A 14,668-nucleotide genomic window follows, 5' to 3' on the forward strand; every position below is an offset into this window, starting at 1 on the left:
AGAGTGTCACATAATATCATAGTGTAATTCTATTCTTTACACTAAGATAATATATAGAAATTGTAGAGAATATCACGGGTTTGACGGTATAAGGCTGTAGTTTAGCTGGTTTAGGTTTAGCACCCTCTTTCATTTTTTAAAAATGTAATTAAATGTTATTGCTGTTGCCGCAAAAATATCAAGAATCCATACCGAAACCGTTATTTGGAGCGATAACACCAATATTTGATTTCTTGAAAGCCTTGTGGCGTTAAGTGAATAGCGCTTGCACCCTACGTAAGAACCGTAACCGAAACCCGGGTTAAATTGTATATTCGATTATTCGAATGCCCAACAAAATATGGAAAATTAATCATTAATAGTAGGACAGTGCAGTGTAGAATAAGGCTAGGAATAAGGGGTGTTGCGAGATTGCTCAGAAATATTCCACTGGATTTTTTAGAAGACCAAAGGATGAGTTTGGTTCTCCTCGACTTCATGACGTTTAAATTAATTCGAGTCAAATTCTAATGTCATTTCCTTTCGACATCATCTTTAAACAAGTTTTAAAAAAGTCTCTGATGATGTGCCATCACTAGATGGCATTTTTGATGTGGCAGATCAGTAGCTTATAAGCTAAGTAAGTGAAGGAATCCTTCACTCAACGGTTGTACACATCTAATCTTGAAACACCGAAAGATCTTCGACATTCTGTTACGAAAATTTGAAATTTCGATCGATCCAAACGTTCTTTTGTCAAATTCATAAATTATAGTAATGGCTTTAGGCTTTCTGAGTAATCGATGCACGACTAACTCGATATTACGAGCCTAATGCTGAAAACCCCAAGACTGTACGGTATTTCGTTGTGGAGATCTCGATCAATGTATAAGTAAGCTTAAAAGGCGTCTGAACAGCCGATATTTAATGAAAAAATAAGCGACATTTTGAACAAAAAATGCGTTAAAAAGGGATAAACAATGGAAAAAAGTATTATTGTATTGTTAATTTTTAATACCTAAGAAGTACCACATTGCGGTATAGTTTAAATTTAGGAAACCTAAAGCTTTTTATATTATTGTCTATGACAACATTATTCGAAAATTTCGCCGTGTTTTCATCCTTTCATTTTTATTTATTGCAAAAAGGTTGTCATTCATACCACTATTTCTGTAGTTAATGGAAATCTGAGTTACAGTACGCTGTACTGCGGGGAAGTCAGGTGGTCCGACTCCCTCCTGGCAGTGAAAAAAGCCTACCTACTTCTGTACACTTTTTCTAAATAAGAATATTCCTAGTTATAAGTCTGAATAATAAACGTGTAAACAAATATAGCAAACGAGCTCCTGAGTATGGCTATAGCATGCTCAAAACCAAATTTGAACGTGGAAGATTTGCTTTTATTCTAAGTGCATAATTATGTTAATGTATCAAATTTCATTTAAATGCTTTCATATATAAGAAAATTGGCACTGCGCATGCGCAAAACCAACTTTTGAAACTGGCGTTAGATTTTCAACTTTTGGCATTGGTTAGTATATGGCTAAAGCTATGCCCATATTAAATTTCGTGCAATTCGGTTCATAACGAATGCAGATCTCAAAAGGACCTTCCTTATTGTTTGGCTTACATTGCCAATTCACGAACTCCGATCTAAACATTTTATAAAGCACCTGCAATTTCATCGTAATCGGTCAATTCGTTATCGAGATATCATGCTAACGGACGGACAGGCACCTCAAAATCATAAACTCGCTAGTAGCTCGTTAATAAGGTACAACGGCTTCGTGTGACCTTTCTTTTATAACAAGACACGATTTTTAAGTAAGGGTATAGATTTAGAGTGTTTAAATCTGTGGCAAGGGTATATCAATAATAATGAATGGAAATATAAATATTGTTTATTCATTTCGCTTATTAGGATTGATTTTATTTTTATCGTTATATTTATATTACTATGGCATGTGTACAAACTAGGAGACCATACAGTTTGGTTTCACAAAAACAAAATTATATTGTCAAACGTAACTTCTTAGATGACCAAAATTGAATAACCACCACCACACCCCCAATAGAAAGGTTGCTTAGTACACTGAAGCAACTATTCTATAATTGACGAAATATTAGAAAAAAAGTATGTTTTTAAATATTTCGTAAAATGCTCAGTCTTTTCATTGTAATTCTATAGAAGTATTGGATTTCTTCAACCATATAATTTAGCGTGAACTCTAAACTGCATCCCGCATCTGGTTCTTCTTAGTCATTATCTTCTAAGCGACATCGCTAAAAATATAAAATAATCAATATGAATACCTATTATAAACCTATAAACAAAAATTCATATTCAAGTTACTGTAGACGTCACTTCCATCGCAGCTTAAAATTCAAAAGTTGCATACTAAAGTACCTGATGGTAGACTACACATAATACAGAATAGTATTTAGCATTATTGCGAGGAAATCTTGTAATAAAGATACATCAAGCTATCGTTGAGTGAAGAATTACTCAATGAAGCTATGTCAACTGAAAAGACCTTAGATCATACATATTAACAATCTAAAATTACACATAATAGTCGATAATAAATTATTTTTCAATAATTTTTTCCTACTTTGGAAAACAAACACGGAAAATCAAGTTTTTAGTTTACGTCCAAATTATATAGTCTTAGGGACTGTTCAAAGTGAGAGTAACGAGCGTCGGGACAGCGTTGCGTCAAGCGTCGTGACTGCCCTATATAATAGGAGCGTCACATACCGCGACTTAACGCGGCGTTGGTCGCTACCACCCTGAATTTTGCGCGTGATTACATTAGATTGTTTTACGATCGACGCGACGCAACGCCCCCACTCTGAGCAATCCCTTAATCAGAACCATTTAATCTATGATCAGAACGTTGAGAGGAATAGAATTTAAATTTTTGGCATGGGATGTGCTACAGTACCTCGATTTTGGTACTTGCTGAAATTACCATCTTACCATTTTGCTATTTGTAAAGGTAAACATCTATCAGAAGGTGCATCGTAAGCTAAACCATTAGGACAATATACTACTTCTGTTTCTCCCTTTCTACATAAAACTGCACTTGAACAGTCATTGTTTAGTCTGAACACTTTCCCAGGTTGGCAATCCTTAACTGCACCCAGTATACCTAAAATCGAGCAAATTATCGATAACTCGATAACACCTACACTATAAGTACTCGTAGGTACATACTACGAAAGAATAGAATCTTCTAACGTGTTGAGTATTAGTAAGTCGTCACAAAATCAAAGAAAAATTATTTTTGTTAAAGAAGCTGTTCTTCAGTTTATTGTGAACTAGGGCAAACTTACCAGCCGGTATTTTTTGAACTGTATTTGCAGTCTGTGGCTGTTGATATACAAATGGTTCTCTTTTGCAATTTACATTATGGCTATAATCACAAACTCCGATAATCTACAAAATTGAAATTATTTACAGGGCATATTTCTTGAGTGGGTATCTTACGTCATTGAAATACAATCCGACAGGACATTCATGTTTGCCAACAACAACGTTAGAAATGCATACAAAATAACTCCTGCAGTTGTCAACGTCTCTAAAGCTTCCATCTGGTCGTGGACAAGGTGAAGCAATTTCTTCCCCTGCAAAAATAATATAAGTGAACGAGCTTTTGTAGATTGCAAAATGCACTTACTGACAACTGTGCGAGTATGGCAATTGACGTTGTATAAATAATCGCAGTATCCCTTTTCAGAAAAATACAACCCTTTAGGGCACTCAACCTCAGCAACGTTATCGTCCCAACACTCTACGTATTTATTGCATTCGTCACTTGGGAACTGACCTCTGGGTCGTAAACATTTCGTTCTCAAACGTGCATCAACTGAAAATCCATTTAAAGTATTTGGGGGTTGAACTACGACATGGTTTTTACCTGGCTTAGGTACATATTCAATAGGCGCTGCCGTGCTAACTTCGACATGGTTACAAGGAGTTGAAGGATGAACTGGCTTATTTCCGTGTTCGATGTGATTCGTGTGCTGCTCTCCACTGATTACCAATGAAACTGTTTCAGGAGGTTGAACTACCAATACTTCTACAATGCAAAAATATTACATTAGCGTCATAGCTACCATTGCAACAAAGTAACAAAGGGCCACCAAAGGACTACCGCGTTAATTCCCGAAACCTTGTAACGTGGAAGTAGACAAGATGTTTTGGAGTAAGCACATCACATTCACAACTAAATTTAAACACTCATTCAATTTTTTAAACAAACATACAGTTTCCAAAATTTGTCGTCGACTTGGCGTCACCATGCTTAATTATAACTTCAATTTACCTTCAAAACTACGTCCATGGCAATCTACATTTTGAGGGTAATCACAATATCCGGCATAATTGAAAACTAATCCCGGTGGGCAGGTTTGTTCCACCGCTACATAATCCCAACAGTTAACAAACGTATTACATCTGTCGCTGGGAAATTGTCCACGGGGCTTGGCACAGAAACTTCGAAGTTGATTGATTTCTAAATAATTTCAATTGATGGAAAATAATTTGATAGATAAAGTGCTTACTTTCATTTTCCGCAGGCAAAGGTATCCGTGGTTGTTCTATCGGTAAATGTGTGGACGTTTGTGGGTTGAATTCTTCCGGTTTCTTGATCGAAGGTGATGGGGTAGAGGCATGTTGATTCAAAAATGGATTGTTTATGTTAATTAGGATGGGTTTCAGGGTCGACGCCTCTGTTATCGGTGGATGCGAAGTCGTCTGGGATGATTCGGGATGTAAAAATGGGTTGTAGGTATTTACTGGAATTGGCTTCGGTACTAAGTGGATAACATTAGACTCCTGTAAAGTTTCGTTGTGCACATTTAAGAATGGATTATTCTCATATGATGGGAGTACAGTTGTTGTCGATGGAATGGTGAGTGGTTGATGTGGTACTGTGCCCGTAAGGAAAGGATTGCTTGCATAATCGGGCGCCTGAGGAGGAACTTGGAAAAACTGTTGAAGGGGGACCTTTAGGGGCATTTGAGGATTAATAAATATGTTGTCATTATTTTTTGATAGAATGGCATGCTTTTGAGAGTTTAATAAAGGTTCCTGTGTAGAAGGATTTGAGATGAACAATGGAATGGATTGATGATAAAGGCTCTCTCCTATGTGTTCATTATTTGACGCATCAGATGCTCCTTTCTTTAAAACTGAGTGAAGCCGTGATTCTGTAATGGAAATAAAAAACGTGCATTAGTAAATATAGGTGCTGAAACAAACGATAAAATGATTTATGGCGTTCTTACTGTATACCACAGAAGCATCGCTCACGATTCTCTTGGAATTTTGTAGAATTTGACCCCTTCAAATATTTTCATTGTATACTTACACGCTACACCCCAAATCTGTGAAAAACCAAAAGCTATTTTTCGGTAATACCTAACGCTGACGCTTAGATGGTATTCCATACCTTTGAGCGTTTATATTTAGTCAATTAGATAGTAATTCTAATTGCTAATAGCCTAACTATGGCTATAACGAATGTGCCACGTTGTACCATAGTATAATTATTACGGTTGTACATTACAACAAAATACATTTTCAGAGAATAAGTTTAATAAATGAGAAAGATTATCTTACTGCAAAAGAACTGCATTCTTGTGCATTTAATCTGACAAGATAAATTTGATTAAAATAACGTACCCTCTCTGGCAGGTAATATTCTTATAAGCAACCTTGCTGGTATTAATAACGCATTTTAGCGGGTTTTGTTCCTTTTCATGTCTAAAATTTATATAGGTATATATATTGTAGTTAGATAAAAATATATGACACCACTTAAACTGTCGCTTTTGTATATTGTAACTTTTAAGAGTTTCGTTCTTGGATAGAACTGGCTGACGCTGCAACAACCAGTTTGCGTATCTTACAATACTAAATCAGTTTTCTTGGCAATTTTACAATAATTACATTTGCCCTTCCCATGTTGCATACCTAGTGAGTGCCTTACGGTTTACCACATTTCATATGCGGCGTAGAGATAGCACATGTCTTACCCACACTTGCGAGTACAATTTGCATTTACCTACACATTTCTAGTACGGTTGTTTGTCGAAAGGAAGATGCGTAGGTAAGCATCAGTAGATACTACATACCATTCGAGTTGGTATAAATGAAAGAGCAGTTTTGAATTTTTGGTGCTATCAAAGGTAAGGTCTTCTGTTTTATTTACGCAGATCCTAAAAATAATTAATTCGTCTCGTGCCCTATAAAAGGTAGTCTGTGTTATGAGTTCCGCAAAAACTAAAATAATTCAAAAACCGTTCGAGTTAGACTTATGGGCTCTTTCTTATATCTAAATTTACTACAACATTCGCGTATGGCGTAGATAAGGAAATGAATAAAAACCAGTGCAATAACGAAGTATGGGCAAATCACACAATTAAGATGTTAGCCAAACCTTGGTTCAAATTAAGAAGTAACTAACAAAATGCTGCTTAGTTTCTGTGCTAAAAAAACTAATGATTTTCTGGAAGAATCTAAAGCCATAACCCGTAAATTTCATTAGAAGTCTAGAAAGTACGTGTCATTTGTGAAAGATATCTATACCAATAAACTTCAAAGGTCAAAATTTTTAGTTGATTTATCTATACCTGCATACAATACAAGTAATTTAATTTCTTAAGGTGAATGGCGGCGCGTTGTGCTGGTGGTATCTTAAAATTAACTAAAGCCACTGTGTTACCATCTGACCCTGACCACCAAAAAAATGGAACAGTACCACAAGCATCCCTGCACGGTCGGAATGAGCAGTACCATGAATGCCTGGAACAGCCAGATATGGAAGTCAAACATATTCAAACAAGAGTAGGAAAGCTACGTGAGAAACTTGCGGAAGCGAATACGAATATATGCACTTTAAAGGCATTTGTGGATCAAACTGTGGGGCAGGTAACTAACGGATTAGTGCAAAAAGATTCTAAGGGAGTAATTTGCGAATTGAAACAACTGCTTGTTTCCCTGGAAGATATTCTCGACCAGAACGATGTTATTACCCAACGAGGCGTGGACTGCATGCAAATGGTTGAAAAGCTCGACAACTTTAGTTGCCTTTGTTGCCCTGCTACACCCAGCGTTCAGTCCATTAGGGGAAAACTGAAAGAGATTGCTAGAGAGAAGGAAATTATAGATCTAGCTATACAACAAAATAAAAATGACACTCTGCAAGGAAAGGTATCTAAATCAACAGAACCTGATTTTATACATACCCCCAATGTGGCGACTGGTATTCAAATTCGCTGTTGTCCAGAATGTAAACCGAAAATATTACAAACCGAGCAAAAATATATAATTAGTGAAGGCACCAGTCCTACTGTGATGCATTCATTTTCAAAGGGACTGGGTGTAAATATGGAATGCCGTTGTAAGAGAAAACAATAGAATTGAAAACGTAACGAGTACACATTTAGTGCAACAGTTGCCCAGGTTGAGAAACATTCAGTGGACGATTGCTCAAAAACTTTCCTTATAACTTCATTTCTTTTTTCACTATCGTAAAGTTCAAATAATAGATACACACGAGACAAATACATGATTTTAATAAGCCGCTCAATTTTTTGCATTGGATTATGACTACGACTTATGACACCACCACCCACATTAAGTTAGATTATTTAATATTTCTTATAGAGTGCTGTAAGTAAGTTCTGATGCGTCTTCTGAAATTCTGTAGGTATATGAAATGTTTAAAGTTTAAGGTAATGCCATTGTAGATGTATATACAATGGTAATGCCCACTAAATTCATTAACCAGAGAGTTACAAAGTATTGAACTTGTAAAATTGTACGACGATACATTTATTCTTGTTCCAAAGAACGTCCAAAAACCATTTCTATCGAATTCTTTTTCAGAAAATTTCTCAACAACCATTACAGATAGAAGTATGGAATAACGGCTTGACCTAGATTTTTTGATATTCTCTGTTCGATCTGGTAAAAATTGTCCCAACATTCCCATCGAGTTGGTGCATTCCATAATGGAGATTCGAAATAGTATATTACGTCATCATAAGGGTGTAATAGTGTGTATTACAGGTGAGTAGAAAAAGTGCGCACGATGCAAGCAATGTGACAGAAACATTACTATATACAACTTAGAAGTTCTATGAAACATGATAATTTGGAATCAGTAGTATTAGTGAAACTGGAAAAGTCTCGGTAGTCGGTCAAGTTTTCATTGATATTTGTCGCGTTTAGCAAATTTTCGCAGGGTCGAACGTCCATTTTTCGAAAGAAAAAAATTCCCCTTATGTTATGTGATGCTTTTGTCCGTCTGTTCCTCGAGAACGCAAAGAGATAGCGATGTCAAACCTTCGCCAACCGATTTCTACGAGTTCAAGGATCAGCGCAACTGACTATGAACCGGATCAAAAGTCTGGTTTCCGAATACGAGCTGAGTGGCAAAAAATCCCCTAATCAAAATCGTACCTATGCGATTCTTCGTACACAGTGTGACGGAAAGTGATTCGCAGTGATTTGATGTCCGTGGTGATTTTCTCTTTACAATATAGATGTAGGAAAAGGTATCTATCATATACCTTAGTCAAATGATAAATTAAAAAACTCGATTATATGTTCAAAACCGAGTGTAAAATTACTTTATTTAAAAGGTTTTTACATAGATGGGCTAAATGTAAGTAATAGCTAAAACTATTTAATACCTTCAAACTTTGTAAGTATTTAAATAATTGTCACCGCAACACATTTAAACGTTCTTTATTATTCTTTATTATTGGTATCCGTTTCCTACAATTTCCTCAAAAATGTTGAGAGTACAAACACCATATAGCTTAGATCGAGTACAGTTTGTAAATAGTTTTGTTATTTCTATTACAAAAAGATTTTTTGCTTTTCGTCCGCGTATTTTATTATTTAATCATCCAATGCGTCCCATAACACTTTAGAAAAATTATACTTTTCATCAAAGATTTTTCATAAGGTTAGTGGTTACTGTACACCGGTGTCCCTGTAGCTACCAAGTACCATGTTACGCTACTGAAGAAATACGTACATACTTCCTTCCAGCATTAAAACTAGCATGAGGAAGAAGTAATTATTGTACGAATTTTTATACATTATATTTATTTTATTATTGGAACATCAAACTATCTGTCATCAAATGCTTCAATGAACTTTAGTGAAAATCTTTAATATCTCACTGACTGATATGCAGAAGAAGAGGGGGTTAATTTTAAAATGCGTCTACTTTATTGGGAACTAATTTGGGAAAACAATTTAAAGCAATGTTTTTATTCTTGGTTTTACTAATATAAAGAATCTGCCGGATTTAAATAAATTATTTACAGTATCCCATGGATCGGCAGAATCATAAGAACTCGGAATTCGGCAAATTTAAACAGAGAAGATTTAAGAGAAGAAATAGAATCACCGAGCCTAATGATTTTGATGAATTTTGAGAATTAAACGATATCGAATAATTGGAAGAATTGAAAGATATAAGAAAACTTAACAATGTAAAAAATGTTATGAATTTAAGAATTTAAAAAGTCTAAAAGATCGAAAGAATTTGAAGAAACTGAAGAATCCGATTACTATAATTAAATATAATCTATAAAGATTTGAAAAATAGAAGGGTCTGAAGGAACGGAAGCGAGGAGGAGTACGCAAGTCTGAAGAATCTACAATATTAGGAATCCAAAAAGTCTGATGGATCGTCGGAGTGTGAAAAATTTAAAGAATCTAAAAAATTGGAGGGGAGAATCTGAAATATTAGAAAAAATTCAAGACTGTGAAGAATCTGTAAGATGTAAAAAATATATAAGATTCGAACAATTTGTAAACATAGAATAGGAAGAATCCGAAGTAATAAAGCATTTTGACGACCTGGAAGAATTTAAAGAACATTCCAGGTCGAAATATACAGAAGAATATTCAATATAAAGATCAAAACCATTCGAACGCTCTTGAAAATTAAATAACACTGCAGACCTGAACAATTCGAAGAATCTCAATGAACTGAAAACAAACAATTTAAGAATCGGAAGAATCTTTATAGCTTCTGAAGGTACGGAAGATGCAAAGCGCAAATCCCAAGATCCGAATCTGAAAAGCCCAAAGCAGTTCATTTTTGGCATCACATTTTGTGCACAGAAAAGAATCATTTATTTTGTCTAAATACTGTATCCTCTCACTCCGTCATGGAGTCTCTAATTCTTATAGTTTTAATTTGTTAGTTTTTCGACTGGTCTCGCATTCCTTGACTTACATTTGTTTTCAGGCTATATATAGGAACTTTGTTTAACCCTTTGCGCAATATGCGTATATTTCGTGTTATTTCAGTACCTTCTTTTTTAAACATAGAAAATAAAATTTGTTAATTTCTGGAACACAATTTTTTCTTCATGCAATGCAATTTCGGTTGCAAATTATTTTTATATTCACCCAGGTATTCACCTAATCAGACATACAACTTACCCCAAACCTGGGTATTTCCTTATGCGTACGCGAATATTTAAAAGTTCTCAATTTTACCAAAAAATGATCTTCATAATTCTTATTCTCAACAATACCTTATTTCTTGATAATTCACCACAAATTACTGGTGATTCTTCAAGAATGCCTTTGTAATGTAAGTCCATAGCGAATTACGCCTTGGAACAAAATATTCAAATCTATAATAGTTTAGTTACTGCTAAGTATCACATCAGAGCAAATAATACGGGCATTGGTTCCTAACTTTATTTTGGGTACCCATTTAAATCAATTAATATACCTACGTCTCATTTCTGTGTGGATAGAACAAAATGAAATGTAAATAATCCTAAATGCCTATAAGTAGGTACTTAACCCCCAGTGTGTGCTAACTAATGGACTACTATTTCTCGATGCTGACTATATAAGCCGTCATGTCGCGAAAATCTCAATCGAAAATAAACAAAGAAAAACTGCAGGAGGTGACAGTGTGTACACAAATATCTCAATCCATCGGGCAATGTGGGCGAGCAAATGTGTAGGTACCTAGTGAAAATGCTTAAAAGTAAATAATTTACAATGACCATTTTGTAAAGATTTTGACATATTTGTTGCAATACCTTGATATTATACATACCTACTCTGTAACAAAACAAAAATAAATGGGCTAACCAAAAGAGGCAGATTTACCTTGCAAAGGCATGTTATAAACTTATAATATACGGGGTGGTGACTTGACGAACGCACCATAGGAATTTCAATAGTAATTTTTTAATTTCCGATTATTATTGGCTCCCCTAATTATTTTAGAAATAAAGTCTATTTAGGTTTCTTGTACCTAGATAAATTACGTATCCGTACATACTATTGTTTCTTATTTTATAAAGTCAGAAACAGTAGAAATTCAAAAATTAAAAACTGTCGCATTTATAAAGTCGGTAATGCTATGGAATTATGAAATCAAACAAAAGCGCCTGTATTTGCCATTAATTAGCTTTGTTTGATTTCAAACTGTCATTGGCTCCACTGATTTTCTTAAAAGCGCCAGTTTTTAGTTATCCAAATTCTGAGTTTCAAAGTTCAAAAATTTTTTTTTTCTACAAAAAACCTAAATAGACTTTGTCTCTAGAATAATTAGGGAAGCCATAATCAGAAATAAAAAAATTACTATTGAAACCACTCCACTCGGTATATAGTTTCGCTTAAAAAATTACAAGACTTAAATTACCTTTGGTATAAACGCATAATTTAAAATTTGAAAGAAACGCGATTGGTTACTTCTTTATTTACTATGGTCAAATATACTATTCTTTTTTGTTATTCAGTTTTTTTCTCCATATCGAATGCAGAGAGGAATGTACTAAAGATTAGATAAGTACCATGACCAAGCAAAGCCTCCTGACAGATAAATGTTCCTTTCCACGTTGATCGCGTTCACTATTCACTCGTAATAGGCAATTAAATTGTTATTCAGGAATACCTTCAAATTATGACATTTCAGGGTTCTAGATGCTACAGGTACGGTTCAAGGTAGGTCACGTATTTGAGAGATGCAATTATACGTCCCGAAAAGCCTACCTAATAGAAAAACTTTGCGGTCCGACAAAAATCTTCAAAGTTAATTAATAGCCTTTTATAGAGTACATTAACATTACAAGAAGTTCTTTTATATCAATAGCGTAAGTATTGTAATAAACGATATAACTCGCCTATTGTGGATTATTGTAACAGCAATTTCGGGTCGTGTCATAAACCTTTAAAATTATAGATTTTATTTTTATAGTTAACTGTACATTTACTGTATTTGTAAAAATATATCTAATTGTGGGAGTTTAGAAAAAAATAAATTTTATCGGGCAGATCAGTTTCCCTGAAAGCTTTAACACCTACTTAAACCCACAAAGTAAGAAGCTTGAATAATCTAGAAATGGACAAATGACCAAGCTAATTTGCATTTCTGAAATGGCAAATTATTTGCATTGTTATTAGTGGGGTTTATTAACTTCGTGAATCTTATTTATTTAGGAGCAATCTCTTTTACTGCAAAATTACATCATTTCATTGTGTCGCAACGTAATCCACGTTTTGGTACAGATTAATTAGTCTAATACTAAAGCAGTGCAACATTCCTATATTTAGGCAAATGAGACTTACGAAAACGCACTTTACGATTTTTTAGAGTTTCGTGGAAAAATTAATTTCATGTATTCCGCGCGGCGCGATGGAAAAAAACGTAGTGATCCAAAAACCATTAAATGCATTGATACTTCAGTTTTGAAATTCGAAATTACGCAAAATTATGTAAAAATCAATCCACTTACCCTTATCAATAATTCCACACTCAATGCTTTGGATAATTATCGACAAAATTAAAATTCTTTTATAACTGAACCCCATCGCAGATACAGCAGCAACCCTTTTCTTAATCTCACTAAGACCAATTGGCAAATTTACTTCAATGTCACGGATTGAACTCTTCTTATACTTGGTGAGATATCCCCACCAGAGATGATGCTCGAATAAATTCGCAAATTTACAAAAAAGGAATTTTATACAGAAGTAGCGCGACGTAAACGCAATAAAAATTCTCGAAAAGGGTGGGTAGATTAACCGCTCTGTTACATCTTGAATTTTATGTCAGATTACCATTCTACGTTGACATAAATAAATTGAAAACGTATCAAAGCAATTTATTTGGGCAGTTATGATTTGGGAAAAAATAATACGTTCGCATAAATTATAAGTTAATTACCTAGAGTGTAGTTCGGTGGGAGTAGACAATTAGTATCATTATTTGATTTTTAAATGTATAGGAAATGAAATAGGTATAGCTACCTGCCTACATACGAGTGTAACCACAAGTATATCAAATATTTACATAAAAGATGGAACAGATAAAACCGTTTCCAATTTTATGCGAAGAGTCCCTTTTTTGTGTATTTATGGTAAATGCTTTTTTTTATATGTAAATACTTGATTGATTTGGTATACATACGTAGTTATATTCTAAGGCAATTATTTTGGAGAGGGTAAGGTATACGTGAAAGAGAAGCACAAAATCAGCGCGTAAGTATATTTTTAGATATTTGTTATACCTCTCTCGTATATGACTATTATCGATTAGGATATTGGTCATCGATCCCATAGGTACCCAAGTGCTCTATCAAGTCCCTTTTCAGGGCTTTCTAGGCCCATTTAGCTCATGGACAAAGTTCTGTTGCGCCTTCCAGAGATTCTGAGACATTTCACTGCAAGCATTTCAGAGCATTTTTGCCAATTTTCAGACCTTTCTAGACTTGTTCTTGGGTATAGACCTAGAAAACTTGGGAGAACACTTATCAAACAATAAAACGAGCTGTGGATTGGTTTTAGGCTATTTTACGCTTTAGTAGTCCATTTTATGGAAACTTTTCAAAAGAAATTCTCCTTATGTGTTGATTTTGTCCGTCCGTCTATTCCTCGTCCTCGAGAACGAAAAGAGACAGAATGCCAAACCTTCGTCAATCGATTTTTACGAGTTTATGGATCAGTGTTATTGAATATGAGCAATTAGAAAAACTTTATAAGCAAATAGAATTAGATTAGAGATCGTTAGATTGCCTTGTAGATAATCCGGAAGCTTTTGAAAAAGCACTTAAGACACTCTGGAAGACTACAAAGGGCCCCTACGGTTTTTTCATAATCTTCTACTTACGCGCATTCCTGAGAGTTTTTGCACTTTTCCAGAATTGTTTCTCGGGCACCTTGTACGTCTTCTCAAATTTTTTGAGTCTTTTCTTCCGAGCGTGAAAGGTATTCGAAACAGCAGGAAACGCTCCTATAAGCTGTAGTACAGCGATAGAATACTCTGAAAGATTGCATAGCACTCTACAGGGTATCTACAAGGTTTGGGAAGGCCATCAAATGCTTTGAAAAGTCTCTTCAACCTCCAGCAACTACATCAGTCATATCTACAGTCCTTTTTAGTCGAACGAGTCTAGATTTCTAGAATAATCAAACAAAACAGAAATGGCTTAAATATAGTTTATTGAAATAGAAGCTTACACATACGTTGTTTTGAGAGCATTCAAAGAAGTTTTTTCCTCTAGTTTTTTTTTATTTCTAGAACTTCATAAGATCGCTTTGGTCTGGAAAAAACCTTGTAAGTAGTTTTCGTAGCACGTTCTAGTGTTTTTAGCGTATTTGCTAAGAATTAAAAAAAATGTGCTATTG

General features: G+C 34.6%; 2 protein-coding genes across 4 annotated transcripts in view; one reads left to right on the forward strand and one right to left on the reverse strand.

Annotated features, from left to right (window-relative positions):
* Nucleotides 1-1,896: 1,896 nt before the first annotated feature.
* The window catches only part of LOC116163467 (probable chitinase 10), a 115,280-nt gene continuing 102,508 nt past the window's right edge, over nt 1,897-14,668 (reverse strand). Inside the window, exons 1-9 of one of the 3 annotated variants that reach the window (XM_031477399.1) lie at nt 12,778-13,092; nt 4,546-5,193; nt 4,308-4,496; nt 3,900-4,061; nt 3,660-3,848; nt 3,470-3,606; nt 3,316-3,418; nt 2,960-3,131; nt 1,897-2,262 (exon numbers count right to left, since the gene is read on the reverse strand). In XM_031477399.1, coding sequence (XP_031333259.1) covers nt 2,250-2,262; nt 2,960-3,131; nt 3,316-3,418; nt 3,470-3,606; nt 3,660-3,848; nt 3,900-4,061; nt 4,308-4,496; nt 4,546-5,193; nt 12,778-12,853 — 1,689 coding nt within the window. In that variant the 5' untranslated portion in view covers nt 12,854-13,092 and the 3' untranslated portion in view covers nt 1,897-2,249. Of the gene's footprint in view, nt 2,263-2,959; nt 3,132-3,315; nt 3,419-3,469; nt 3,607-3,659; nt 3,849-3,899; nt 4,062-4,307; nt 4,497-4,545; nt 5,194-5,668; nt 5,797-12,777; nt 13,093-14,668 lie in introns of those variants that run through there. The other 2 variants (XM_031477400.1, XM_031477401.1) reach the window with 2 other exon arrangements.
* On the forward strand, nt 6,065-7,568 carry LOC116163470. Its single transcript, XM_031477405.1, has 2 exons — nt 6,065-6,174; nt 6,652-7,568. The coding sequence occupies exon 2, from the start codon at nt 6,656-6,658 to the stop codon at nt 7,403-7,405; it is 750 nt and encodes a 249-aa protein (XP_031333265.1). The 5' UTR covers nt 6,065-6,174; nt 6,652-6,655; the 3' UTR covers nt 7,406-7,568.

The sequence above is a fragment of the Photinus pyralis genome, unplaced genomic scaffold (assembly GCF_008802855.1).
Source record: "Photinus pyralis isolate 1611_PpyrPB1 unplaced genomic scaffold, Ppyr1.3 Ppyr1.4_LG2, whole genome shotgun sequence".
NCBI lineage: Eukaryota > Metazoa > Arthropoda > Insecta > Coleoptera > Lampyridae > Photinus > Photinus pyralis.

Bases quoted from the DNA above. Each gene is read 5' to 3' on its own strand.
- LOC116163470 (XM_031477405.1), top strand. From the start codon at position 6,656: ATGGCGGCGCGTTGTGCTGGTGGTATCTTAAAATTAACTAAAGCCACT.